Here is a 27616-nt window from a genome sequence, read left to right on the forward strand (position 1 = left end):
GGCTCCCCCATAGGAGTATATGGGTGCAACTTTGCACTGAATCTGACCTCTCTAACGCGGGAAAGGGCCAGGGGGGAAGAAGGCTGAAACCAGTAACATGTGAAAAAGAAGCACACGTATTACTCAAAGGCAAAGGAGATGTTTCTTTAGGAGGCAGAATGTGGATTATATTATAACTTCACAATAGTAACCGATATTATCACATACAGTATATTTTTTTCTCCACTGTAAATGCTAAGCTTGATTTATCAGATAAAATGGATATAAGGCGTGTGTTGCTTTAGATCTTTCAACAAAATCATTCAAACAATAAAAACACTGTTGAAATGCTTGTCAACCTCAAGTTTATTTTAAGTGAGCGATTATAATAACCTAACAGCCACAGATGAAAGAATGTTCATACAGGCAAAAAAAACCATGTTTTCCTCCTCCACTCACATATTTTGATTGTTTGAATAGCTTTGCTGAAATAGTCTGGATTCTTTACCAGCTGATATGAATACAGAGAGCCGCCCAGACGGGCAGATAATGACAGACCACGTGGGACTCAAACAATGGCTGGAAATGGACCAGCAGGTTGCAGCAAAGAATTTGCAGTACTGATGAAGGCGATGTATGGAGAGATGATGCTGCGGATCCTAGATTCCACGGAGCTCTCACCTCCATGTTCCAAATGTCTATGGGAAAGAGCTCTGCTGAGTATACATAGAAAAGGCTACAGTGTGGTTCCAAATGGTTCTATCACTGCCAGTACTATGCTCGAAATCTGAAAGATAAACATACATTTCATTATTTATTTTTATCTAGGGAATAACAGCTGAGAAATCGTTAACTTATTTCATCAAACAGAATTCACAAAGTACACAGTCACAGGAAACCATACACTATTTGTATATATTTATATGCATTACCACTATGGCTTAACGTTTAAAGAATGCATTTTTTTTTACGTAGGGCTAGTATGATGCTAAGAGGCAGACCTGACACGACAAAAGATTATTTTATATTGTTTTACAGTGCTTTGTCATGCATTCTTTGTATGCAGGGCACACAATGCCAAAGGCATCAAAAATGGCTTCTGAAATACAGTATGATGTATTGAAAATGTAAATGCAACAAGAAAAAAAATACAGAACAAAGTTAGTTAAACGGCAGTGGACTAGTATTCTGTAATGCTTGTGTCTATTCATAACTTAATGCATATATATGTGTATATTGTCTTTCCTATTGTATATTATATATATATATATATATATATATATATATTTTTTTTTTTTTTTTTTTTTTTTTATATCATTGTTTAAATGTTGCCATGGAGCTGCTCTGTTTTTGTTCCCAAGGAGATGTAGCTTAAAACTTCTTACACACTCCAAAACAAACAGCAACAGTTTAATCAACAATAAAACATTACTGGCTCAATTAAAACAGGTGCTTGGGTGTTGTGAAAACATAATAAGGGTAGTAAAAAAAAAAAAATTGCTTCTTCGATGGCCACTTGAATCAAATCTCTTATTTTCTGTTTTATATTTGTAATTAATTTAGAACAATTTGTAGATTTTATTTTTCACTTTGACATTATGGACTTTTTTTATGTTGATCAGTGGCAAAAACTCCTGATTAAATCCATTTTGACTCCATGTTGTAACACAATAAAATGTGGAAAGGTCCAAGAGGGGTGAATTCTTTTGACAGCCAATGTATGTGGCTGATTAAGCAACCCTTTTATGTTGACACCTTCAGAACTCTCAGCCCTTGCATTAGGATCGGCAGTTTACTCAGAGAATCATTTGCAAACACTGGAAGCCGTGAACATTGCACATATTCAAATGTTGCACCAAACAGGATTCACCCGCTTTAGATCCTAACAGTGATATTTAGAGGTGGACTGGCGTTATCCTTGAAAAGTATGGCAGCAAAAACTAATTGTTGCCAGGAGTCCTAAAATGGCATCCTGTTCTAATCCAGGTTCTCTTTAAAAAAAATAAAAATAAATAAAAAAGGGCAAAAGCAACATTTGTACATGTTAGCACACATAATTCTATCTAATACATCATTAGACTGTATCAGAAGAGCTTGCAAAAAGGTCTTGATCTGCCAGGATACCAACAAGAAGTTCCTCAGCCTCTGATTTAAAGCAGTTACCAGCACTGATGAAGCCTGCTGAAATTACGATACAGCTCTAACTTAACTTGCCAGTGATGCACTATTATTACATGATTTCTGAGGCACGGTGTACAGTACACATCATCAGAAGAACATGCTTGTTTTCTCCTCAGCACTTTATGAGTGTCTTTGCTGAGGTGTAAAATCTCATCTTGACACCTGTTTACAAACTTGGCTCTACTTTGTTACTGTACATCTTTGTTTGCAAGATGTGTAAGTTAAACTACCCAATTTATCTTAATTCATTTCTCTAATTAAAAAAAAAGAGTTCCAGGCAACATAGTTAGAAGCCAAATAGGTTGGCCGGTAGTGCAATGCAATTTTTCTTGGCACTTGTTCGAATGATTGCTTCTGCATCATCTACCCAGCCTTGAAACAACCTTGAAGACTCAGGTATTAACCTGTAATTTAGGGCATCACAAACAAGGTTTCCACCACAAGCAACTTTGGGCAGCTTTTTCTGGCAAAACATCACTGACTTGTTTTAGGTAACATTTTTACGCAAGTTATCTAAACAATCTAGATTTGACATACTTAGTGAACAATTCCTATCCCCCGCAACATGTTGCTCGAAAAGTTTCCAGAAAAATTTGTTTTATGTTCCAAGACTTTTCGTATTACTTATGAGCAGACATTACATTTATTAGACTATGACAGGGGAAGACCTGTTGCTAGCTTCTCAGAGCACACGTGTCAATGCAGGATATGCTCAGCCGCTTCGCAAGACGCATTGCCAGGCAACCGGTTGTTTGGGAGGGATGGTCAGGGCCAGAATGACTGAGCTTCCCTGATTGGCTGGTGGTGGGGGAATCAAGAACAGAGCATGATTTCTTCCTGTCTGTGAAGAGCTGACCAACAAAGTAAACTAACCCTGTTTCACCGACTGGGGATGATTAGATGGTGTAATGCTAGGGTCGGTTTAGGGCAGGGGTCTCCAACCCTGCTCCTGGAGAGCCCCAAATCGTCAGATTTTATAGTTATCTATGTCATCAATGGCTAAAGATCTGGAACACCTGTTAATCTAATTAAGCCTCTAATTGGTGCAATTAAGTAAACAAGCGCTTGGGTAGAAGTTGGAACAAAGACCAGAAGGCCCAGTAGCTCTCCAGGACGAGGGTTGTAGACCCCTGCTTTAGGGGAACGATCCCAAATCGGTTTAATGCTCTGATACTTTTTTAAAGACAACAGATGAAACACACCACAAACTTGCACAGGTATTTACTTTTTTAGTAGGGTAGCCAAGCACATTATAAAGAAATAGTTATCGCTGTCCGTAACCTCCTCATTTCAGTATACAAATAGTGTTTCTGGAATTTCTGCAAGCCACACAATATCACAAATCAAGTGACATTAGAGGACAAAGGCATTTGTTACAAGAGATACTAAAGCATAAACAATGTGTGTGACAGTATAAAGTTAATTCAATATACTTTAACCTCACATTTGTATAACATCACACCAAACTGCCACATGACTTAAAGTAGTCTGTTTTTCAGTACACGCAATGAGAAATATTTAAGCTTTTTAAAGACTGACTGTTAAGATACTGCCATATTCCTGATTTCAGGATTCCTCGATCACCAGTGTCTAACAGCGACACCTGCTGGCGGTGGTGGTGATGATTGGGGGGCCCCCCCTGGGGGGGGTGTGGGGGACTGCTTATTGTTCGACCTACAACCGTGCCTAACCGTGACCATTTATAAATGAAGAACATTCACATCACAAGTCAATTAATAAAAAGGTCAAATATTTCCCTTTTCACTGGGATAAAACATGCTTGTTCACGTGGAATCTCCCAGGTGCTAAACACTTCTTTATTTCATATCCACAGTACTGACCACATATACTGGAGTCCAATAAGAGATAGCAGAACTACCCTCCAACCGTGAATTAAACAAGTAGACAAGGAAAGAATGAGGTAGCCTAATGCATTAAATAAATACATACCAATGGTTGAATTTGTCATTCGTAGCTTTTATTTTTTATAATTTGTACTATACCTTCTTTTATAGAAGAGGGATAAAGTCATGTTGATTTAATTAGGTCAGATAAGAAATCTACTGGCACATGAAATGTAATACCCTTTTAACATCGATCTATTTTTTGAGCCACAGATTTTACTAATCCATAACCTGACTATACTTAGACAGTAGCATGCTATGGCTTTAAAATGGTTGTATGTGCTCTATGTAGCCTTGAAGCACATGTAAACTATTTAAAAAGATGAATTATTAATATGTCAGCAAGCCACCTGTTAAGACATGCATTTAATTCTAAATTTACCATCCAATGTGGGCGTGCAATCCCCACTGAACCAGAACCTGCCTTCAGTCAGGAAGGTACTGTCCATATAACATGTTGGTCATTCTGAGATTTGAACACTCAGTCCCATTAAGTATTTGTAGATATGTTTGCTAGTTATTTGCTATTGCTATTCAAACATCATGCTCCTCACAGTAGGAAGCAAATCCATTTTTTCAAAGTTTAAATTATTACATTTGCAGGTTTGCACTTAGCACACAGAGTTAGGAAAATATATATACTTGGTCAAACAAAAACTAACTTGGTCTAACAAATAACTAAACCTTTTTTTTTTATATGTAAAGTTTTTTTAAAACATAATTTGTTTAATTGGACATGCACAATTGATTTCCTTTCTCTAAATACAGTTCCTAGTAGAGCAGAAGACCTCTTCTGGAAGAGGACAATGAAGTGACACAACAGACTCTACCACCCTTCCAGAAGACACAAAGGAATGCACCCGGAAACCATCGCATGATATCCAAAAAAAAAACCCCACACATCTAAACATTGTACTTGTATTCTGGTTTAATTTTTTTTTTTTTTTTTTTTTTTTTTTTTTTTTTTTTTTTTTTTTTTTTTTAATTTAGAATCTCAAATTATTTTACCCGATTTTCTCACAATTTGGTTCATTGTCTCAACAAGACCTTGAAAAGGATGTTAAATTCTGTCAGCTATTTCATTCAGTAGCAACACTTACCTATTTCCTACACCAGGTGGCAATGTTTCATAATAATAAAAGGTAGGTTTTTTTGTTTGTTTGTTTGTTTTTGATATTTTGGTATCTTCCCTTCTTCTTGCTCACTTGTTCAGTAAAGAGGGCAAAACAGCAATTCTAAAATGATTTTTTTTTTTTTTTTTTTAAATGCAAAAAGAGATTAAAAAAGACTACCAGAAACCTGCTTATTTTCTTATTTATTGCATCGCATTGTATCGACTGGCCTTTCGTTAGACTGGTACATTTAATAAACAAATGAAATCCAGTAAGCTTAAAACGTAATGATTTGGCAAGTTGTGAAAATGCTGCACTATAACACAACATGCACAGAAGTGAATATGTACAGGGTGTTTTCTGGAAAAAAGGGTGTGTCATGATGCTTTACTTGTCTTAGAGCTGGAGCTGGCCACATTCAAGGTAGCCTCTGAGCACCAGAAAAAGAGTGGTAGTAAAAGGCACTTTCCATTGCTCTTCATATGCGGGATTCCACAGTGCAAACACAGAACATACATAATAGTTCACCATCAGCTTACAAATTACATTGATATTTTGTATGCACAATTATTAACAAACTGAATTTCTCTGGCTGGAAATAATACCAGTTACGATTTGCACAAATTAAGAATTGAATCCAAATGGGTTGTGTAAATCATAGACTATTCACTGTTATTAAAGCATTTGTAGTCTGTTGAGCAGAATTAATACATTTCTGCTATGGATAAGATTGCACGGTCCCGTTCACAAAGCTACTGCAGCTGTTTGTTAATGTCTTGTGTGACATTCCTTAATTGATGTTAAAGATCCTGATGTATGGATATGGTCAACTACACAATAGCATTCTAATTTCCATACAAGAGATGGAACCTCAAAAAAATCTTTTAAAAGAAAGGGCATTTTTGGCTGTTAGTTGGTAGTTTTTACAATCTCAAAAAGAGCTATCAATTATTACGATTATTATTTAATTATTTAGCAGACGCTTTTATCCAAAGCGACTGACAGAAAATTAAACAAAATATAAAAGTATATAAATTACAGGCAATAAATATGCAAAACAAACACACGTATACAATATATACAAAATTATTACACATCAAGGAAAATACAAAAAGATATATAAAATAGGAATTTACAACTAAAGATTGAATAAGTGGGTTTTGAGAAGACGGCTGAAAGCAGTTAGACTGAACAGTCCTGAGGAGAAACCTGGTTCCACCACAGGGGGACAAGGGAAGAGATGGAGCGAGCACGGGAGGAAGGAGAGTGAAGAGAAGACATAACAAGTCGGTCAGTAGAGGATGAACAGAGGGTGAGAAGGAATAGAAGCAGACACGAGGGACTGGAGATAAAGGCGCAGTATGATGACTAGAGAGATAGGCAAGAGCAAGGGTCTTAAATTGGATGCAGAAATAGATAGGTAGCCGGTTGAGAGTGTGAAGCCGAGGGGTAGCGTGTAGTGGGGTTGGGAGAATACCAGAAGAGCAGCAAAATTTTGAAGAAGCTGAAGAGGGTGAATAGCCGAAGCAGGGAAACCAGCGAGGAGAGTTACAATCATCCAATCTAGAAAGAACAAGACCAGGAGTTGAGTGGAATAAGTAGATAGAAAAATGGCAGATTCTATAGATGTTAAGAAAGAAACAACATGTATGTGTTAGTGAAAAGATGTGTCGAGAATAGAAGAAGGAATGGTCCAAAATACACCTAGGTTTCTAGCAGGAGAAAGATTGATAGGACCAAGGAAGAATGAGATGGAGGTCAGAGGACAAGTGGAAGGAAAGTAAGAAGTTGGATTTAGAACTGTTGACTTTGAGGTGATGTGAATGTGTCCAAGATGAGATTGCTGAGAGACAATCTGAAATGCAGGAGATATGGAGATAAAGGAATGAAACGTGAGAAAGATATAAGTATCATCAGCATATACAGTGCCGTGAAAAAGTATTTGCCCTGTCTGATTTTCTGCATTTTTGCACATTTTTCACATTGAATTTGGTCAGATCTTTTTGTGGGTTGTAGTAGTATATAGAGGGAGTCTGAGAGAAAAAATGACACCAAAGTTTGGTGCTTCTTTCATTTGTTAGGTGTGCAAGGTAATCAAACACGCAATCTTCAGGTGTGAAAAAGTTATTGCCTCCCCCCTAGTTAACTCAACCCAAAGGGACAATTAGGGTCAGCTGTTTGAATACTTTGGTTAACAATCAGGCCTGATTTGGGCCAGCCCTGCCCAATATAAATCTGACTAACTTTGGCCCTTACCATCAGAATTAAGTTGTCAGCACACAGGTTCTAGAGGCACATCATGCCACAATTAAAAGAAATTCCTGAAGACCTCCGGGGAAAAAAAAGTTGTTGATGCCTATCAGTCTAGAAAGGGTTACAAAGCCATTTCTAACTGTGGGGCTCCACCAAACCCGTTGGAGCAATATTGTCCAAATAGAGAAAATTTGGGACAGTAGTGAATCTTCCCCCAGGAGTGGCTGACCTGCCAAAATTTCTCCAAGAGCAAGGAGTAAAATCGTCCAGGAAGTCACAAAGAACCTTAAAACAACATCCAGGGATCTGCAGGCCTCTCATTCGGGCAAGTTAGAAAGTTTAAAAAATCCTTGTTCACTTAACTGCCGCAGCATTATTTGAGCTGTATGGTTAATTGTGTTAATTTCCATTGAAGTTAAAGTCAAAACGTGTCTGCTAAAAATATTCAAAGTTTATTACCTATTTTTAGGTGGTTACGAACCTTCTTGGTTAAAGCTTACTGAACATATTATGAGAAGGAAAACACTGTAGGCTTGCTTGAAAAAATTGTAAATTAATACCACCAACAACAGAAAGAAACAGGATTAAATATTAAAGACAAATGTCAAATACGAACCAGGATACATTCACTAGACTAATTTAGTATGCATAATAAAACAATCACAAATATAAAAAGATTACAGCATGTGAACTTGCAGGAATTGCACATGTAACATGTGAAATGGAAAACTCCCTTGAAACATTTTTATGCAGTCCTAGTTTATTGCACATAGGTTAAAATAATATCAGACAAAGAAGAATGTTACAGTACATTGAGTTTTGTTGTGTGAAAAAGAAAGTTTGTTTTGAACAGATAAGGTTAGTTGTGAGTTGTTTGTTTTGCATAACTTTAATGTAATAAATAGACTATAAAATGTTTTTAGAACACATACAGGTTACAAATCTGTACTCACCAGAAATACAGAAGTGCATGCTTCTGGAAAGAAAATAAATGATGGAATTAATAAAAGAATCTTGGGACTTTTATTCATTTATTTATTTTTTGATAATGAGTTAGATATAATACAAAATTTTACATAGGTCCATCTCAAGATTTGAGTGCGAGATAAGTGTTTCAGGTTTTGTAAATGTTCTGCTTTAGACATCTTGCCAACCTTCTAGGTAGTAGGCTATCATAAAATTAAATTTTCAGGGCTAAGCTGTGCATGCCTGTTTGTATAAATGTGTATATCTCTATGCATATTTATATGAGCAGGAATATAGTTTTCCTTGCTGTTTCCATTCTGTATTGTACTGTTTTTTGCATTAAAAAAAACAGTGATATCTGCTGTGCAAACATAATAGTTAGTTCACCTACATTAAGAAACGTTGTATTGATAATCTGTTCAATAAATAGAATATGTCCTACTCGTGATACAACTGACCAAGAATGAAAATTTGGCCCATTTTTAAAAGAAACTAACAGAAATGTGTGTGTGCAATTTTCTCAAACGCTGACTGCATCACATCAGGGTCTTATTGAGAGTGCTTCACATGGTGTGAGTATTATGAAGAAACTGAAAGCTTGTGTTTTTTTTTTATATTAATTTTTTTTTCTTATTTCCATATCACCAGCATCCAAAAAAAACCTGTCTCTGTAAGTCGCCCTATATAAAGGCTTCTGCTAACAACTAACATTATTATTAATAATAATAACAACAAAACAAAAAACAGGCATCAAATTAAGTTTAAAAGATTATTAAATACATTAAAATGGTTTAGAGCGCTTAAGTCTGACAAAATTACTGTGTTTATAAAACATATTCATCATTTACCAGTTTTCACTAAGAAAATAATGTAAAACTGACAAAACTGTTCAAGTTATTAGAAAGAAATAAATGTTTCCTTCAAGAACCAATGCTTAAATCATTCCTTTGTAAATATACTCCAATAAAATATTGTACTGTTCACTTAACACATGCAACTTTACTCCTGCAGTAAAAACAGAGTCTGGGGTCTAATGTTTCTACTATTTAAGCTTGTATTAAAGTAATATCAACATTCTCAATGTATTTATAAAATATGTGAATGGATGTACTGTTATTCTGTACTATTGTACTGTATTTGTTAATTTTAAATTTGATTGAAATTAGATTTTGTTTAACACAGAAAAACATTTTAAAACGTTGGATTAATATCATAACCATGGTCCCCTGAAATAGAAATGTAATCATTACCGAAAGGGGGGTTTACCTGTAAAGATCCTGGAACCTGACTCGAATACCAAAGCTGTGTGCAAACGCCTGCCACCTAGCCATGCTCGCCCTCAAGAGCATAAGAGGGCTACAGACACAGGTATTAGTATCATTTTTCCCTCAAACATGCTGCAATCATGGACGCAGCAACCTTGAAGGTTAATGGTTACATTTCTATTTCAGGGAACCAAGGTTATAATAACCCAACATTCCCTATCAAGTACGAAATGTAACCATTACCAAATGGGCAAGTGTACCAAAGCCATCGCAAGGCAATATTGCATAACGACTGCCACTGCTACTGCACCTTGTGCGTTACCATTCGAAACCCCAGAAACGAGTAGCTAGGGCTAAACAACTGAGGGAGAACTCACTTCTATGTTCTGTTGTAAGGGTTGACCCTGAAGCCGCCCTCAACACTCTAGTTCCAAAGCCAGGCTTTTGTGGATCCGTGGCATTCACTTGATAGCATCTTGTAAAGGTATGGAGAGTAGCCTGGAACAAAGCCCACGAAGTTGCCATGCCCCTGGTGGAATGGGCAGTGACTTTTTCTGAAGGGGGCAAGATGGCTTGCCCATAAGCCGTCCTGACTGTGTCTTATTTATTTTGACAGCCACTGTTTAGACGGGCCTTGCCAATGGGATTTAGCCCCATAAGACAAAACAAACCACATAACAGTGGGTCGATTCCTGGGAGGCAAAGAGATCTATTTACCACATTGGGCAGGTGTACCGCCCGCAGTGAAAGGAGGTGTTTGTGTGCCACAGCAATAGCTTGCGAGCCACGTGACGGAGACTGAGAGACCTGAGGCCACCCTGGTGGTTTATATAAGCCACCACGGTAGTGTTGTCTGTCCAGTCAAGCATGTGTCTACCTTGAACCACCTGTAAAAAAATTCTGCAGGGCCAGATAAATCTTTTGGAGCTGCAGGCAGTTTATGTGGCGACCCATGCCCCCTGTGCACCCCTGCCGTGATGACCTCTCTTCTGGTAACGCTGCCCAGTGTTATGCCTAGACGTAGATGTGCAGGCTGTGTTCACCAGAAGCGCGCCTTTAAACAGTGGTGAGACATTGTCACTAGGCAGCCTGGGTTCAACACAGGCTGAAAAACCCTGTTGTTGAACCAGGCTTGGAGAGGGCGCATGTGCAGGAGACCCAAAGGCAGGGTCTGGGAAGTTGCTGGCATCGAGCCCAGAAGTTCTGGAACGTTACTACTGTAAGTGCTGTATTGAGCTGAAAAAACTTTAAAACAGGTGCTATTGTCTGCACTCTATTGTCCGATAGTGTAGACAGCATGGACTTGGGAGTCCAATTGCACAGGAGGCTATCTGCATAGGTGTGAGCTGGCTCTGCACGATTCACCGTCAGGCCCAACCAATGAAGGTGGCCAGTGACGAGTTCCGTGTGGGCCTCTGCCTGTGCTGGAGACTGGGCACAAATGAGCCAGTTGTCCAGCTATTTGAGCACTCTAATACCTCTGAGTCTCAATGAGGCCAGGATAGCTTCCATGCACTTTGAGAAGACACAGTGTCTACAGGAGGAAAGCGAGTCAATCCCAGTTTTTTTGCGTCATGCTGGCTGTATAATGAGCCCATTGACCTGGAAGCAGCCAAAGCTATAGCAGGATGATTCCATTACGATTGGACTTCAAAAAGAAAATCCGGGTGCACGGAGGGGGGGGGGGGGGCTAGGGTACGGTAGGGCTGTCAGAGTCTACCGTCTCCTTCTGGTACACTGCCCTTGGTACAGAATACGTGCGATGACTTGCACCGGGTCGGTACGGTACCCTTGGCCTCAGTATGGTACACGTGTGGTGATTTGCACCGGGTCAGAACGGTACTTGTGTGGTAACCTTGCCCTGTGTTACCGCAAGAAGCTGTATGCAGGGACTGTTTATCTTCTGGCAAACCCACAGTTGCAACAACTGAAGAAAGTCTGCTGTTAGCCTAAACAGCCTTAGTAACGGTGCTGCAAGCAGCCACCAAGACGGCAGACACACTGCTGCGGAGCACAACAGCTGTAACCGTGTTATTTTGTATTTATTTTAAAACAAAAATACACACACAAGAAATAGAAACTCTCACACTAAACAGTTACCACAATAATTGAATTTCCATTAATAAGAAACCCGTACGCAACAAATCAGTTCATGCAGAGCTGATGAGCCCAGCAGCTGTCCTCGATTCTGTGCAAGACAGAAAAAAACACACATACAAGAAATATTTTCTCACAAAACAGTAATAACAATTACATTTCACAAATAAGAATATTGTTCCTAAAAGAAACACTTCTATTTTTTTTTTCTTTTAACTCCAGCCGGAGTTATTAGCACCTGTAGGAGAACACAAAGGAGATCCCTGGAAGGGGCAGCAGAAGGTGCCAGCTCCACGCGGTGCACAAGACCACTATGGGAAGTCACAAGCAACAGGCTGTGTGCAAAAATTACGTGTAATTAGTAAACAAAAAATACAAAGTTTCAAAAATAATTATCACGTTAGTAGCGAAATATATGCAGATAAAAGTAACGGGTACTTATCTGTATGCTCTCCCCTCAGGATCTGAATGGTACTAGTATCTATGTCTGTAGCCGTCTTATGCTCTAGGGGGCGAGCATGGCTATGTCACAGGCGTATGTGCACAGCTTTGCTATTCTATTCAGGTTCCAGGATCTTTACAGGTAAACACTCATTCGGTAATGGTTACATTTCATACTTGATAGAGAACTAGATCTATAGTGAAATTATTCTACTATAAAATACGCATTTAGGTAACACTTAACATAATGTGCACTCATAATTGCAAAAAAAAGCCTATACATTATCAAAACTAATTTATGTAAAGAAGTATTAAACTGGATTTAAGGTACTTAACAGCCCTGTGAAGAGTTGTGCTGACCAGAATATTTTCCATTTCTTATACTGTTATCTTCCAAATCAATTTCAAGAGTTGGGTCTCTTCTGTGGCAGCAGCTGGGAATCAAAAACATATGTCAATATAAATTATATTGATACGGAGAGGGTACTCTTATAATTACAGTATAGTACATACCAAAATGTTTCTTGGCATTATTTAGGAATACCACTCAACCAAGTAATGCTCCAAGTCGTAGATGCAGTGGGACACTCTGTATACTAGTTATATGGATGGTATACAGGAGATGGTTCTCAGTAACATCACTTTGAAATGCCCTTAGTCCATGAAAATGTGGGTTAAAGATCCACCGATATATAGGATGTAAGACCCTGGGTAGTTTATTGGCCTATCTTTCAATCCCAAAAGTGTGTTACATCACTGTCATCATTTGTGATCTGATACACTTATTACAAGTATTAGATTCTCTGATAACAACAGCCTTTTAGTTGAACGCAAGGGAGTCTACTGGCTTGCTAATGCGATTTGACTATGCCCAGTGACCTTCAGTTCTCTTAAACCGTTGTGGGAGTTGCAACAGTGAGGGAACATAACTCCACGTGAATTGATTTGAGTTGGGTGAGATCTGTGTGACATTCATTGCCCATTTAACCCCAATCAACCCCTTTGTTCACTAAATATATTGATATCCCCTATTAAAAAAAAAAAAAAGGACAATGCTTTAAAGTTGTTGTTTTTTGGCAAACTTTATCACTGAAACTAACCAGTGAAGTGGCGGTACTTGACTGATTTTCTCAGGAAGAGGCTGTCCCTGTGTTTCTGGTAGTAACAGACTCAGAAGGCCTACAACTACAGTGATGGATCCCATCAGGATATAGGGAAGGATCTTGTTATATGTCCCTGAAAAAAAAACAAGAATAAAATCACAAGTATGTACAAACATAGAGCAAAGAGATTGTTACAGACAGGAAATTCTTCCTGTTTTTTAGATTCACTTTGTGTCAGTCTGAAGTTAAAAGCACCCCTGAGGCCTCAATAGAGATCTCAGAATCACTGATAAGCTAAGAGTACTGAAATGATTAACGTTCACTGGACACCATCTGTAATATATGCTTAGAAGTGTCTGGTTGCTGCTTTTAATCAAGTTAAGAGTGCTGCACATTCTGCACTGTATTAGGCCCAATATTAACATATTTATTATGTTTAAAGCAATGCAAAAAAAGATTGATAAAGTTTTACAGCACAACACTGGTACTGGAACTTAAGGAAGTAACAAGAATACAGCTATGTACTGTCTCTGTGCATCTGCCAGTCAATTTAGCATGAAGTGTTTATATAATCCTGAAAATTATGCAGTCATTACCTGAAATCGCTTCTGAGATACATACATGGCTTTGTGGTTGCAGCAGCTTTACAAAAAGCAGGCAGGAAAGTGTTCATTTTTTTGTATGACACCCACGATCAAACCTGACCTACAGAATGCGCCTATGTATCGATATATATATATATATATATATATATATATATATATATATATATATATATATATATATATATTAAATTTATTTATTTATTTATTTATTTATTTATTTTAAGCATTTTGTTAGCATCTTGGGTCATAGGCCAACATGAAGGGTGCCATTACATTTTATTTACAAAATATAATGACTGAAAAAGTGAAGTTACTTAAAACGGTTTACGAGATAGTAGCAGTGCTAGGTGCGACGGCAGCCAAATTCATACAAGCTCCCCTTCTGGAACGGATTTACAATGTGTGTACTGGTAGTAGCTTTGTTTAAAAAAAAAAAAAAAAAAAAAAATTTATTGCAGGGGAATTTGTGTTAACGGTTGTACTCTTACGTACCTGGTTTAGACATCATACTGACAAGTGCCCCCTTGCTGACTAACCTTGTCTGTCTCTGTGCTTCTGATCTTGCTCCATCCAACGTGCACACTCTCAACCTGTCCCTGGACTCTAGCTGAGTTCCTGCTGCCCTTAAGCTTGCCCAAGTTACGCCGGTAATCAAAAAGCCCTCCCTCGACCCGGCTGACTTACCTAATCTCCCTTTTCTCTCAAATTCTCGAAAGGGCTGTAGCCGGTCAGCTGATGAAACATCTCATGGACAACAATCTGCTTGAACCACTACAGTCTGGCTTCCGGCCGCATCACAGTACTGAAACTGCTCTGCTCTGGATTGTGAATGATCTCCTGCTCAATGCTGATGCTGGTGCTCCCTCTGTGCTTGTCCTCCTTGACATAAGTCACTTTTGACACCACAGATCACGGCATTCTTCTTGACCGCCTTCAGAAGTATGCTGGGATCTCTGGAACCTGTCTCCCCTAGATGTCCTCTTACCTATCTGGACTCGTGCAGTCTGTTTTCTATGCTGGATGCAGTGGTGTTGCAAACCCGGTCACTTGTGGTGTCCCCCAAGGATCTGTTCTTGGGCCCTTTCTCTTCAATATCTACATGCTTCCCTTGGGTCACCTCATCCGCCAGCACAGCCTCATGTTTCACTCCTATGCTGACAGCACCCAGCTCTACTTAAAACTCGACCCTGAAAGCCCCTCTGCCATGGCCCGGCTCTCGCTTGCATTCAAGACATAGAGGCCTGGATGTCTGCCAATTTTCTTCAGCTGAATACTGCAAATCTGGACTCCTAGCAGGATCTAAAACAACTTAAGAATCCTCAATATAGCAGCCCTGAACCTCAGAAACTGTCTGCTGCTGCCTTCTCCCACAGTACAAATCTTTCTTCTACCATCTTCAAAACATCTCCAAAGTCCGTCCCTACCTTTCCCTCCCAGATGCAGAGATACTTTGTCATACATTTGTCTCCTCGGCTATTGCAACTCTCTGTATCAGTGGTTTTCAAACTGTGGGGCGCGATGAGGTTATTAAAGGGACACTAATATCTTACTGTAAAATACTTTTTTCTGACGACTGTAAAAGCTCTGCGGTAAGTGGCAGACTCGGTGGGCCCGCCTCTAGGATGACTGACTGATCAACTACCCAGACAGGGATCATGTTTAATCTGACCAACCCCCTGTGAAATCTGTCCAATCCCCGTCCACATAGTTTGTGTTTTTCAGACCTATTGCAGCTCACCGGTTCTATGGTTGAGCCCAGCTCAACTTGATATGAAAGTTGTGGGGCTAATCATGGAAATTGTTCCTACAAAGTGCAGCGACGCATTTTACGTTTTGTTCACAAAAAAAAACAAACATTTAGATAGACCTGCAGTTTATAAATAGGGTGGGTGGGGTCTTGGCTAAAGTTTTATTTGAATTTGTGGGTTTTGCTCCATGCAGAAAATGGACAAAGAGGGTGCAACATTTTATAACGTTATAATTTTTTTTTTTTTTTTTTTTTTAAATACGCTGGACAAATATTACAATTACTATTCGTAATCGCATTAACATTAATAGAGTAGTCACTTATTAAAATGCTGCATCCTCGTTTTCTCGTTCTTTATTCCACTTTTATCAAATGCGAAATAAAAGGTATACTGTAATAACAATACTACTAATAACAGTAGTGCGATCAGTTTGATTTATAGGGTTTGGCTGTGAAACAATTAAATGGGCTTTTAAATCCTCCACGTCCTTTCTCATTTAAATGTGGGATGAAGTACGTGAATAAGTGACTGTGTTGCTGTTAATACAATTACGAATAATGATTGTAATAAAGTGTATCCATCTTCAAAATATATATTATAACATTGTCCTGACACCATGCCCGGGATTGGTGAAGGTGGGTGGAGGGCACGGTTTAATGTGAAGAGATCAAACTGATCAAATCCCCAGCTGCACTGGCTACATGTAAAGTTTTGAAAGTAATCTTGAACTCTCCTGCTCACCTACAATGCCGTTCATCACACAAGTCCCGAGTACCTCCTCAACCTGCTGACCCGCTATGTCCCCGCCTGCAAGCTGAGGTCCTCCGACTCTGGCCTGCTTGTTATCCCCAAGCAAAAGTGCACCACACTTGGAGAACGCTCGTTTAGCTTCATGGCAAGTTCGCTGCCTGGGATTCCCACAATGTCTGAAAGTGGCCCAAGCAGTTGAACCAGTTTAACTAGCAGTACTCACCAATAAAGGCGATGTATGGAGAAAGTATACTACCAGTCCTGGATGCCATGGAGCATGCACCCACCCCCATGTTCCGAACGACTGTGGGAAAAAGCTCTGCTGCGAAGACGTAGACTATAGAAAAGGCTGCAGTGATTCCAAATTTTCCTGCCATCGCCAGTACAGTGCTCAGTATTTGAAGGTCTGAAAAAAACACACATTTACATTAAATAAAATAGTTATATTTATCAAGGAAAGAATGAGTGCAAGACATTTAACCTATTTCTAAAGGGATCCCTCTTCAATCACAAAAGGTCTCTCGACTGGTTCACAGTTACAGAACAGTATAAACCCAATAAAAACTCAAAATACTGAGCAGAGAAAAAGGTCAGCAGTTCAAATATGCTTGAAAAACCCTCCTCAAGAAGAAATCTAATAATATGCATTACATCGATTCTATAGTCCATCACTTAAAGGGTTTCAATCGACAAATAAAAAAAATGGAAGATCAGGACAAAGGAATGTCTTACTGGAAGGGACTAGTTGGATGGCCAGCAGCACAGCTCCACCAAGCAGCAATGGGAATGATAACGCAATGCGTCGTGGAGTATACTTTAGAGTGGCCCAGGCTGAAATGTAGGCTGCAATCTCTGTAGCAGCTGAAATGAAGCAGTTGACGTAGGGATCCCCAACCATGTTTGGAGTATTCAAAGATAAACCAAAGTAACCGATGGTAATAATCATCCTGCAAATACACACATATATATGTAACATTATAATACATATTTCTAAAGAGTACCTTCAAGCCTTCAAACTAAACTCCTTACATTAAAAAAATGCACTTGCTAATTCCCACCATTAATGTTAAAGAGTAAGTAGTGGGGTTTCCGAAAAATATAGCGTTATACGCCCCCACGTGTTCCTGTAACCGTTTAAATAATGTACCTGTAATTTCTTTTTATTGTTAACATCCTGACAACTTTCTGAACTGTTTCGTAGCTCTTTCCAAAACGGCCACTGTAGTGCACTGGGGTTTGACATCTGTCCTCTAACTAAATCACTGCAGGAAGTGCTCTGGCTTTTCTGTTCCGTATCACATCATGGATCATTATTGCTGTGTTCTCTGTCTGACAATGTGGGAAAGAATACTTACACTAACAGTGCACTAGAGCAGCCATTTTGAAAAGAAGTTTGAAACAAAATTGTCAGGATGTCAACAGCGAAAAGAAAACTACACCTGGTATGCGTAACACTATATACATTTTATTTATATACATCACACGGTTGGGCAAAATACTTAATTACAAAATACATTTAATAAACAAAACATATATATATATATATATATATATATATATATATATATATATATATATATATATATATATATATATATAGACAGATAGATAGATAGTTCATCACCCCCCAAAAAAACAATATTTTAGGCCTGATAATAATAATAAGGCCTGAACCTGAAAATTCTAGAATGCTTTTGGATGGTTGTTATAATTGTAACCCTTCAAAGTTGCTCTTCAGGAAATATGTGGGTTTTTTAGCATTTTGATAAAGGACTCTTCAGAGACAATCACTGTTCCAAGCACCTTTATTTTTTTGCTGTCAAGATGCAGTTTTAAAAATAAATACCAATTTTCAACACTAGAAAGTTTTAGAATGTTTTTTTTTTTTTTTTGGTGGGGGGTAGGAGAGCAATTCTATAGCAAGCAAAAACCTTTGAATATTCAAACAGTACTTATTTAATGTCTAACATTAGTGTAGTTTTCAGTACACACTGATGTACTAGACTGATGTGTAGCACTGTATAGTTCTCTATCAGTTCTCCTTCAGCAAAACAAGTTTCTGGAATAGGTCATCCGACAGTTGATTTCTTTGGGGGCTGAATATCAAGCCAGCAAAAGAGAATAGACGCTCAACAGGAGCAGAGGAAGGGAGAATGGTATTAATGCATATAAACAGCTTCTTATATTGCTCTAAAGATGCTACATCCTTCCTTGGGTCTTCAAGAAAATGAAGGATCTCCAGTTCAGCTTTGTTGCTGCTTGTTGAGGGAGTACTTATCTGGAAAAACACCTTTGTTATCTATGAAAACAAAGTCATCTTCTTCCTCTTCAAGAGGTCTCCCACTAGGAGATTCTGATACAAGACCCAGATCTTCAGTAGCCTGAAGCACTAGTTGATGGAATTTTCTGGTGTCTCCAGAACGACAATGTGATAGCGAGCGCACCATTGTTGATTTAAAGTTACTCCCAAGATGAACTGGCGCGTGCAATTTATTTATTTATTTATTGAATGCGCGATCACTATAATTAAATGTTATTCAGCTGCAGGTTAATATTTTAACTATTACTGACAATGCATTTTGGAGTATTTTGAAATTACAAAATACTCAGAAAATGTTCAATTCAAAATAATTCTAAATTGGCATTTGCATTATAAATTACAAACGTAATGAAAATACGTATTTTAATTACATGTATTTTCGATACTGCCCAACTATCTATGTGTGTGTGTGTGTATGTATGTATATATATACACATATATATTAATTACACCTGGGTATGTATAACACTTTTTCGGAACCCTGCTACTTACACTTTAACATGTAGTTTACTTTATATAATTTTGTTCTGTAATTTAGTTTTGAAAAAATCCTTATTTTAGCTACTGTAAGTACAATTTCCCAAGAGTAAATCTGCAGTGTCCCAAAATAATTTTCCATTTACAATGAATTGCAGTTCCTGGCAGCTTACTTTATCCTGGTAAGCTTGTGGGCACATATTACATTTTCATCATGGCCCAATAAGGAAACCGAGAAATTCAACAGCACGATGAAAGAAGGGTCTGTTTTTTAAAGACTTTACTAAATGCAAACCAACAAAACATGTTACATTCTTTTGTATTATTATCTTAAAAAATGAAAGTGCCCAGCCCTTGTGTGGCGGAGTGTCCCGCCCCTTTATGTTTATTAGTGTTTTATGTTGTATGTAGTGTGTTATTGTTGGTGTTTACGTATAAAATACACAGGATATAAATATGGGTTATGAGCACAAGTGTTTAAAAGGTAGGCACGGGGATTGCACAGCACTTCATGTGCAGGTAAAATAATATGTGAGCACGGGGAATTGCACTTTTATTCATTCACATGCAGTTGTACCGAGACTCCAATTGAATGACTGATTAGCAATAGAGTCTCGGTACAGTTGCATACAGGCTGCATGTTTTCACTCACTCTGGGTTGTGTGTTCGTGGGTGGAGAACAGGTGAGTGTTTGTGAGAGTGAGAGGACCTGTTTGGTAGAGGGGAGTGGGTGAAAGTGAATAAGCAGTGTTGCTGCAAGTTGTTTATTAGTTATTGTTTAGACTGTTTTGTGTCTTATTTGGCCATCACGCCCTTTTATTTTGTGTGTTGATTATTATTTAATTAAAAGTATTTTATTTGCTGCACTTTCCGTCTCCGAGTCTCCTCACTTTGGCTACCATGTCACACCTTGTCAATACATTTAGCTACAAATAAGTGCTTTCAAGTTTTTATATTCATATTAAACATAAAAGGCATTACAGCCAACAAGTGCCTTTATCAGTGTGTTCTCAGTGGAGGTGTCCCCCAAATGTGTAACATACAGTGTGGTTATAAACTACTTCAATCTACTTCATTAAAATATAGGCTTTTTAAATCAAACAACATACTTACTAGTATAAAAGTTGTTACAATACCAATTTCACAGTCACAATATTTTGGTGAGAATGAACACAATCTATTTTGAACTTACCAGACGATGAAGTTAATGATGCTCACATTCCTTATGTTAGTTGTTCTAATAAGATCTATGTAGGTGTATGAATGTTGGCTCTTCTCTTTAGAGGTTAGCTGCTGAAATTGGATCAAGAAAAAAGCAAGTTGCCATTTTCCTTTAGGAAGTTTTACAGTCAGTACACTACCAAAGAAAGCACAATCAAACAAAACAAAAACACAGTTCTCACAATTTAGTCACATTTTTGTAATATATAGCATGACCAAAACAGTTTTGCAATTTTTTTCTGCTTGATGAAATAAAATCTCAGTTCTGGTACACATTCTGCAAATGTTGTCTGTCAATGTACATTAAGTCAGCTTCCCTGCTGTCCTATGCACTCAATCTATCTATTTTAAATTTAGGCTGGGACCAAATCAAAACTTGACAACCCCCCAATCGCACTTAACAAAAGTGTATTTAATTTATGAGTAGAAGAAAAAAGATAATTACAAAATCACTATTAATAGTTTTGTTAAGTGCGATTAGAGGGTTTTCAAAGTTTTTATTGGTCTGGGCCTTTAAAAAGACAACAGTGTCAGCTGCAATACTGTAACCACAATAGCAACTAGTCCTTGGTCTGACAAGTTGAAGAAATCAAGCAACTGGATAGAGTCTGATTATTTTTAGCAACTTATTTCAGCATATCAGAACAGGTACTGGGCTCTGTTCTCTAACAAAGCCAAGACGAGTCTTTGAATAAAGTTTCTGAACACACTGTGAACAAGTTACTGAACAAACAGCAAGAACAGCATTAACACATAGACAACTTTTAAATTACTAAAACATTTCTATTTTTATTTCGCTAAAACATTTTGGGACCTAACGGCAGCTTAAACACTGAAATATAAAATCCCGAGAAACACAGAAACAATTTAAATGTTTTTTTTTTTTTTTTTTTTTTAAATATATCAATTTTCTAATAGCAACAGAACCCTCGTAAGACGACTTTACCATCTGGTAAGGCCCTTCTCGTTATGTTAAATGTCCTTGTTAGATGGTAAAGCCCTCTTCGGGTTCTATTGCTTAATTCAACCTTAACAGCATATTAATTTGAACAAGAAATACAGTAAGTTAATTATAATTAAGTGAATGACTCAGTACTGTGCAGTCATTTGTTCCAATGTATCGCGCTTGCATTGCAGCCTTATTTTATAAGGTTTGATAAAACTACTTCAAACTCATCTGGTTAAGTATATATTTCCCACATTAACATAACTATTACTAATTGAACAAAGTAATTCTGGGCATAATTAGTTTTCTTTACAACTACCTCTAAATAATTCTCTTGTGCACTTAACCATTTAAAACACAAAGTTAAATTATGAAAGTTGACCCATTTCCCATTATTTTATCATTTCATTTATTTGATTTCATGCAGCTGTCTTTCCACACAAGTGGCCAATAATGACCCCTGTGTGATCTGCTGCGGTTTAGATAATTAAAAATACCCCCCACCCCCAACCTCTCTATTAGCAATGCACAAAGCCTTACCATAAACGCAGTGATTTCCTCTCCCTTAAATAGATTCTCCGGTGGTGTAATGTCATTTTTCTTGGCAGCTGCTCGAATGATTGCTTCTGCTTCATCAACTCGGCCTTGAGAAAGCAGCCATCTTGGTGACTCGGGTATAAACCTGTAATAAGGACATCATAAACTGGGTTGGTAAACCTTTATTTAAATATAAATAAACAAAACCCATGCTCTAAAAAGCAAGCCCATTGGACAGTTCACTGAATCCTGTGCAACACTTATATCCTTCCCCACCACATTTCCTCACAATCTGGCTTGATGAATCATTGCAACTATCAGTAGATCTCTAAATAATCAAACTTTCTCATCAAGTTTCATCAAAACTGTAAAGGCGGTTCTCAAAATATATATAAAACTGAAAAATGTGAAATATGGATGTACCGACATGATTAGTCCTTTCACTTTCCCTGTCGATAGGAATATGCATTACAAGCGATGTTATGCAAACAGAGTTGAATTTGAAAAGCATTTTAACTTAATAATATTTATGTAATCAAAAAGGTCACACTGGCCAGAGTCAGGATCATGCAAAAACATGTGCATAGCTCAATTAAATGCACACTTTACACATTATTTAATCTTACTGTATAATAAATACAAAGTTTTTGTTCTCTAATGAAAATGTTTGTGGAATGCAGACAATAAAATAACACCAGAAATGAAATTACTTAACTGTAGCTATTCCTGCTCACAAACACTAAATCAAAGTACAGTGGACTCCGTTTATAAGAACCACATCCGTCCCGGATGACTTGATTCTTATAAGAGGTTAATTCTTAAAAGCGGACCAACATGATTATTTGTTGAGAATGAAAGCTTTGTTCCCTGCAGTGTAATGGGATGACCACTAGATGTCATGAGTTCCCGCATGCATGCATAGGGTAAGCAAGGTTTATTTTGTTTGTTTTCTTAGCGGTTGTTTCCCCACCACATCGTAAGAAAAACAAAAGCAATACCAGTTTAAAAATGTAAATCAAGACTCCAGCCTGATCATTTGCACTGCCCTCAGCCACGTCACATTACAATTAGCAAAAGCGCCTCAGCGCAACAGCAGTTTAAATGGTGCTCAATCACCGAGGACAATATATCAAAATAAGTCCTCGTGGGTAAGCAACTTGTTATATGATCACAATTATGTTTACTCAAGGCTGCAGAATCCTTTTTTTACTACAGTATACGATCGTCTCATGAGGGTGCATAGTTTAACTGCTGTGCAGTGTTGCGTGTAATGGCCTTTGAATTAAAATGACATTACAGTACAGTACTTTACTGTCAGGACTACAACTGCATTTAAGCATCTGTGCCTTGCTTAATTTCTGTTGTGAAGCAAATCTCACAGTTTTTCACTAAGCAGAGATGTAAAGTTCTGCAACCCCACTCCTTCTACATGCATATCACACAGTAACACTGCTGTACTTGGTATGTATTCAGTGAATGTGTATTCACTATATTTTATTTTATTTTTAATTTTCACTAACAGAGAACACAAAAAACATACCTGCACAATGCAGTGGTGCAGTCACATTTGATTATAAACAATGCAGCGTTTCCTGCATCATTGCACGATCCACACTGCGTATGTGTCTAATCACGCGAGATGTAATCAAATTCAAAATCATCTTTATTGGCTGTACTCGTCACTGTAGTTGATCACACGCAGTCAGTTTGATCCAAAATGATTCTTATAAGCGGACTGCTTGATTTTTACAAGCAGGTTATTTTATATTGAATAGTATAGGAATGATTTTGTCCCATTGTTTTTGATCACTATATGCGGTTGATTCTTACATCAGTGACTCTTATAAACGGAGTGCACTGTAACAGGAAATCAAATGACCATCACTCAGTTAGCAAAATGGTCAAGTTTTTTCTTTTGGGTGATAAAACACTGCGAGATTACCCACACTTACCACCACAAAGGTACATAAAACAATCCTGGAATGGAAATCACAAACAGCAACACCCTCCAGCTCCGAAAAAAATATGCAAATAGGTCACACAGCTTGATTGCAACAAGGCCATTACAGTGAAACTGAGCTACAGCACAGGGAGTGAGTTCTTAACAGGGTGTGATGTAGCAGCAATTTCTGCTTTTAAAGCACTGTCTTTGGAATATGTGCACATTACACATTAAAATACAAGTACAAAAACAACAGGATTTCAACTGTGAAACAGCGACTATACCAACAGCTATTGTACTTGAATCAATACTAAAAAAATGATAATGTATGTTTAACTTTTGAAATGTAGCTTTCAGGCCATACCTGTATGCGACAGCAGAATTAGGATTTGTATTTGCAATCATTTGTGTAAATTTAAAAAAAAAAACAAATACACATACATTCCTTACACACACACAATAGCTGCTTGAGAGGACAGATTGGCAGGAGGTATTCATGTGAAGATTCAGGTTCTTCACCAACAGTTATCTTTAAATGTAAAAAATATAATAAAAAGTTCCAGTCTCAAGTGACTCCGATTTAGCACTGACAGTAGATGCTCTGTTGTCAGTTACTTCTGTACCAATTACTGACGTTTCACAAAAGCTATGACTAAGGAGCTATTCTGGAGACCAGACCTTGCTCTCTGTTTCCAACTACAGCTTCCCCCTTCAGAAGAATTTAAGAATTGAACCCCTTACCATACCTAATGTATTTAAAATGCTCTGTTATACAGTACATATGATTATACATTGTGCTTTAGAGTGTATGTCGTTGTGCTATTTGATTGTCACGTGCTTTAATGCAATTGTGAGCCCTCTCTCCCTAACCTCAACCCTTACAAAAATTAACCACGGTAATTGTGCAATTTTACCATGCGTTTCCATGATTATACTATGCATTTACTAGTTTAACCTGATTTCCCAGAATGCTTTTCTGTGCTTTATTACACTTAGATAGGCTCATCTTTTTTCTTTCAACAATGGAAAAACACACACACACACACACACACACATATATATATATATATATATATATAATGTGTATGTAATAGTTCTATCCACTGCTGGTAGTGTATTGGGACTACAGACAATTAATAAAAAGTAATGTGTGTTTTTGAAAGTGTTCCGAAATGTGGTCATGCAAGAACACTCTTTGCAAAACAGAGAACTGTAAACTCAGTTATCTAACCGTTTCTATTTTTTGCCCAACTCCTGTAAATAGGCAATAGGTCTTTTTTGTATGTATAGAAAGAGATTAGAGTAATTTGGAACACAGCCAATTGGGACACCAAGACAGGCCAGTTTACATGTTGTGGGTTATTAAGTAAAGGTACTGAGACAGCATTATAGTGAAGGGCATTGATATGACCTTGTACATTACTGGAAGCCTGATAAACAGGGCGCAGACAAGGTATTGTTTACAGCAGCTTTGGTAGACAATTGCAGGAAACTATGGTAAGAAAAAATAGGGGTTGTATAATGTTAAAATGAATACTAAAGGTTATTAGCTTTTAAAGGTTATTTTCAATTGGAATAATATAATTGTTTTGTACATATGTTACTTATACAGAGAATTATTTTAGTTTGTGTATTACATTTTAAATGTATATCTCTGCACTTGGTTTGTTCCAGTGAGAAGTCTGCCTAAGATAGCATATAAAGCACTCAGTAGAGAGAGGTCAGTGGAGCGGTCAGGGTAGTAGCCATGACAGTTCAAATATACCTAAAACAAAAGCAGCAACATAATTTGAGATCTGTCCGAGTCCAACCACAAAGTAGAGCACACAAAACATCTCCCAGCTATTAGAGAAGACCTGAATGAGACTGAAGACAGTCTGCAGTGCCATGGTGAAAAAGAGGACCACCTTCCTGCCATATCTGAAAACAAATGGGAGGAATACACACAAAATTATATCTATGATACACAGTAGATTAGTTAAACAAACAGGACACATTTTTTAAAGCATGATTCACACAGGATTAAAGTCTAGTAGCCTTCCAGACGTGGATTAGTTTATCAAGAAAAGTCGGCAAATTCAAAATGAAATGCGATGTGGTGGCCAGGGAAGGCGCCTTCGTTTTGTACACAGTCAACCGATGTGGTGTTATTTGGACTTCAAAGTTCTTTTTTTTTTTTAAATATAATTCTTGTCATAATTCTGCAAATGTATGTGACTAACTCATTAGCAGCATTTTTTGTTTTTAAATTATTTTTAGGAGAGCATTCTATCTATACATTTATATGATTAACGCCCTCTGTCTGTAGTCATTTTTTTTTTCAATATCGTCTAAATTCATCATCTATAAAATGCCTGCTTTTCCCGTTTCCCTGATATATTAAATTATTATCTTTTCTCTTTCTCGTCTCCCTTCCTCTTTCCAAACAAGCTATTAATCCTTAGGTCATATATCCCGATGTTCATCAACTTCCTCTTCAAGTTCTTTCTTTGCTCTTCATATTTCTCACACATTGTTACATAATGCTCTTTTTCAGGAATCGTACACTTCTCTAAATTCACAAAAATGATAAACAATAGATAAATACATAATTAAGATACACTTCAAATCTATACTGTAGAAACCTTACATTTTGTAGTAGACCTATTTAACGGCATAAAGCACGCAGCCGGAACCTCTATTCTAATTCAAAAAACGCTCATTAACAGGAAACATTGTGCTTACCTCTGTAACTATGGTGGAGGTGTATCTTTCTGTGCTGTATTCCCAGCCATCCAGGCAGCTTTCCGTGTCATTTAAAAATCCTGTCCAAGAAGTATTGACCCATTTGTACCGAGAGCATCTGCTGTGAATAATTTCTCCATTTATCACTTGCATTGGTAAAGACTGATTCAAATCTACGCCGCTCTCCTTGAGGTATGGCAGTTTGCAGCGGTGTGATGGGATGTCAGCTAGAAATACCATGGACATCCCCACATAACCATTAGGGATAGTACTAATGCTTAATAAAAAGAAAACCGTCCGCTGGAAAGGGCCCCACTCACCCAAGAAAGACGTAATTTCATCATAATCTCTCATTTCCAAATTAATAAATATCCAGTCAATTATCACGTGTATATTCTTATTAATAAATAAGTTCCGTCACAAGCGTTGTTTTTATAGCATAAATATGGTATCACTATTCAGAAGAATGAATGCATAGCACCAGCTACACTTCCTCCAGTCAGATAGAGCAGGCTGGATGATACCAAAGCACATTTCAGTTTCCTACTGTCAAACTGTATATTCCGGTCTCCATTTGAAAAGTCAAGCACACCCTTTGAGCTGTTTACTTTCTGAGACTATGCTACACAGCCAGTGCGGAATCCTACCTTTCTCTAGTGCTAACCCGCCTCCAAGGGCGTGGACTGGGAAAGGTCATATAATATTACCACAAACTGACACCACAAAGCGCAGCGCACATTTTCTGACATGTGGCACAGGGTACTGATAGTGACATTTTGCTCGCTGTTGATTCTCTATGGGGACTTCCGTCACGCTACGCGCAAAGGATCATGGGACACACTGAGAGCTCGGAATATATGTCTAGTGCATACAGGTCATAGGCGAACAATGTTTCTGTGCATGCGGCACAAAACTGGACTGTTCAGAAAACAGTAATTTTCATAATAATCACGTACTGTCATAATTTGTCAGTGTTGCAGTTTTGTTCAAGAGACTTTTGCAAAAGTTACATTTACATCAAAAGTAAAGGCGGAGTTGAGGTTCT

At 37.7% G+C, this 27616-nt stretch overlaps 1 protein-coding gene across 1 annotated transcript; it reads right to left on the reverse strand.

The window, feature by feature from the left end:
- On the reverse strand, positions 1-27354 carry LOC121322301 (solute carrier family 22 member 5-like). Its single transcript, XM_041262127.1, has 12 exons — positions 26534-27354; positions 25600-25767; positions 24589-24593; positions 23858-23984; positions 21909-22050; positions 20394-20494; positions 17137-17351; positions 16628-16810; positions 13299-13434; positions 12559-12632; positions 8383-8405; positions 1-766 (listed from the first exon to the last, which is right to left on the reverse strand). Exons 1-12 carry the CDS (start codon positions 26923-26925, stop codon positions 716-718), a joined length of 1617 nt encoding a protein of 538 aa, XP_041118061.1. The 5' UTR covers positions 26926-27354; the 3' UTR covers positions 1-715.
- Positions 27355-27616: the final 262 nt, after the last annotated feature.

Source organism: Polyodon spathula, chromosome 1 (assembly GCF_017654505.1).
Source record: "Polyodon spathula isolate WHYD16114869_AA chromosome 1, ASM1765450v1, whole genome shotgun sequence".
Classification (NCBI taxonomy): domain Eukaryota; kingdom Metazoa; phylum Chordata; class Actinopteri; order Acipenseriformes; family Polyodontidae; genus Polyodon; species Polyodon spathula.

What these genes read in the sequence shown, in the direction of transcription:
- LOC121322301 (XM_041262127.1), bottom strand. Translation starts at nt 26,925, where the DNA reads ATGAGAGATTATGATGAAATTACGTCTTTCTTGGGTGAGTGGGGCCCT. An exon ending in CAAGTACCGCCACTTCACTG is followed by an intron (nt 12,633 to 13,298) that starts GTTAGTTTCAGT and finishes TTTGATTCCCAG; the next exon opens with CTGCTGCCACAGAAGAGACC. An exon ending in AAGAAATGGAAAATATTCTG is followed by an intron (nt 8,406 to 12,558) that starts GTCAGCACAACT and finishes TTTTCTTTCCAG; the next exon opens with AAGCATGCACTTCTGTATTT.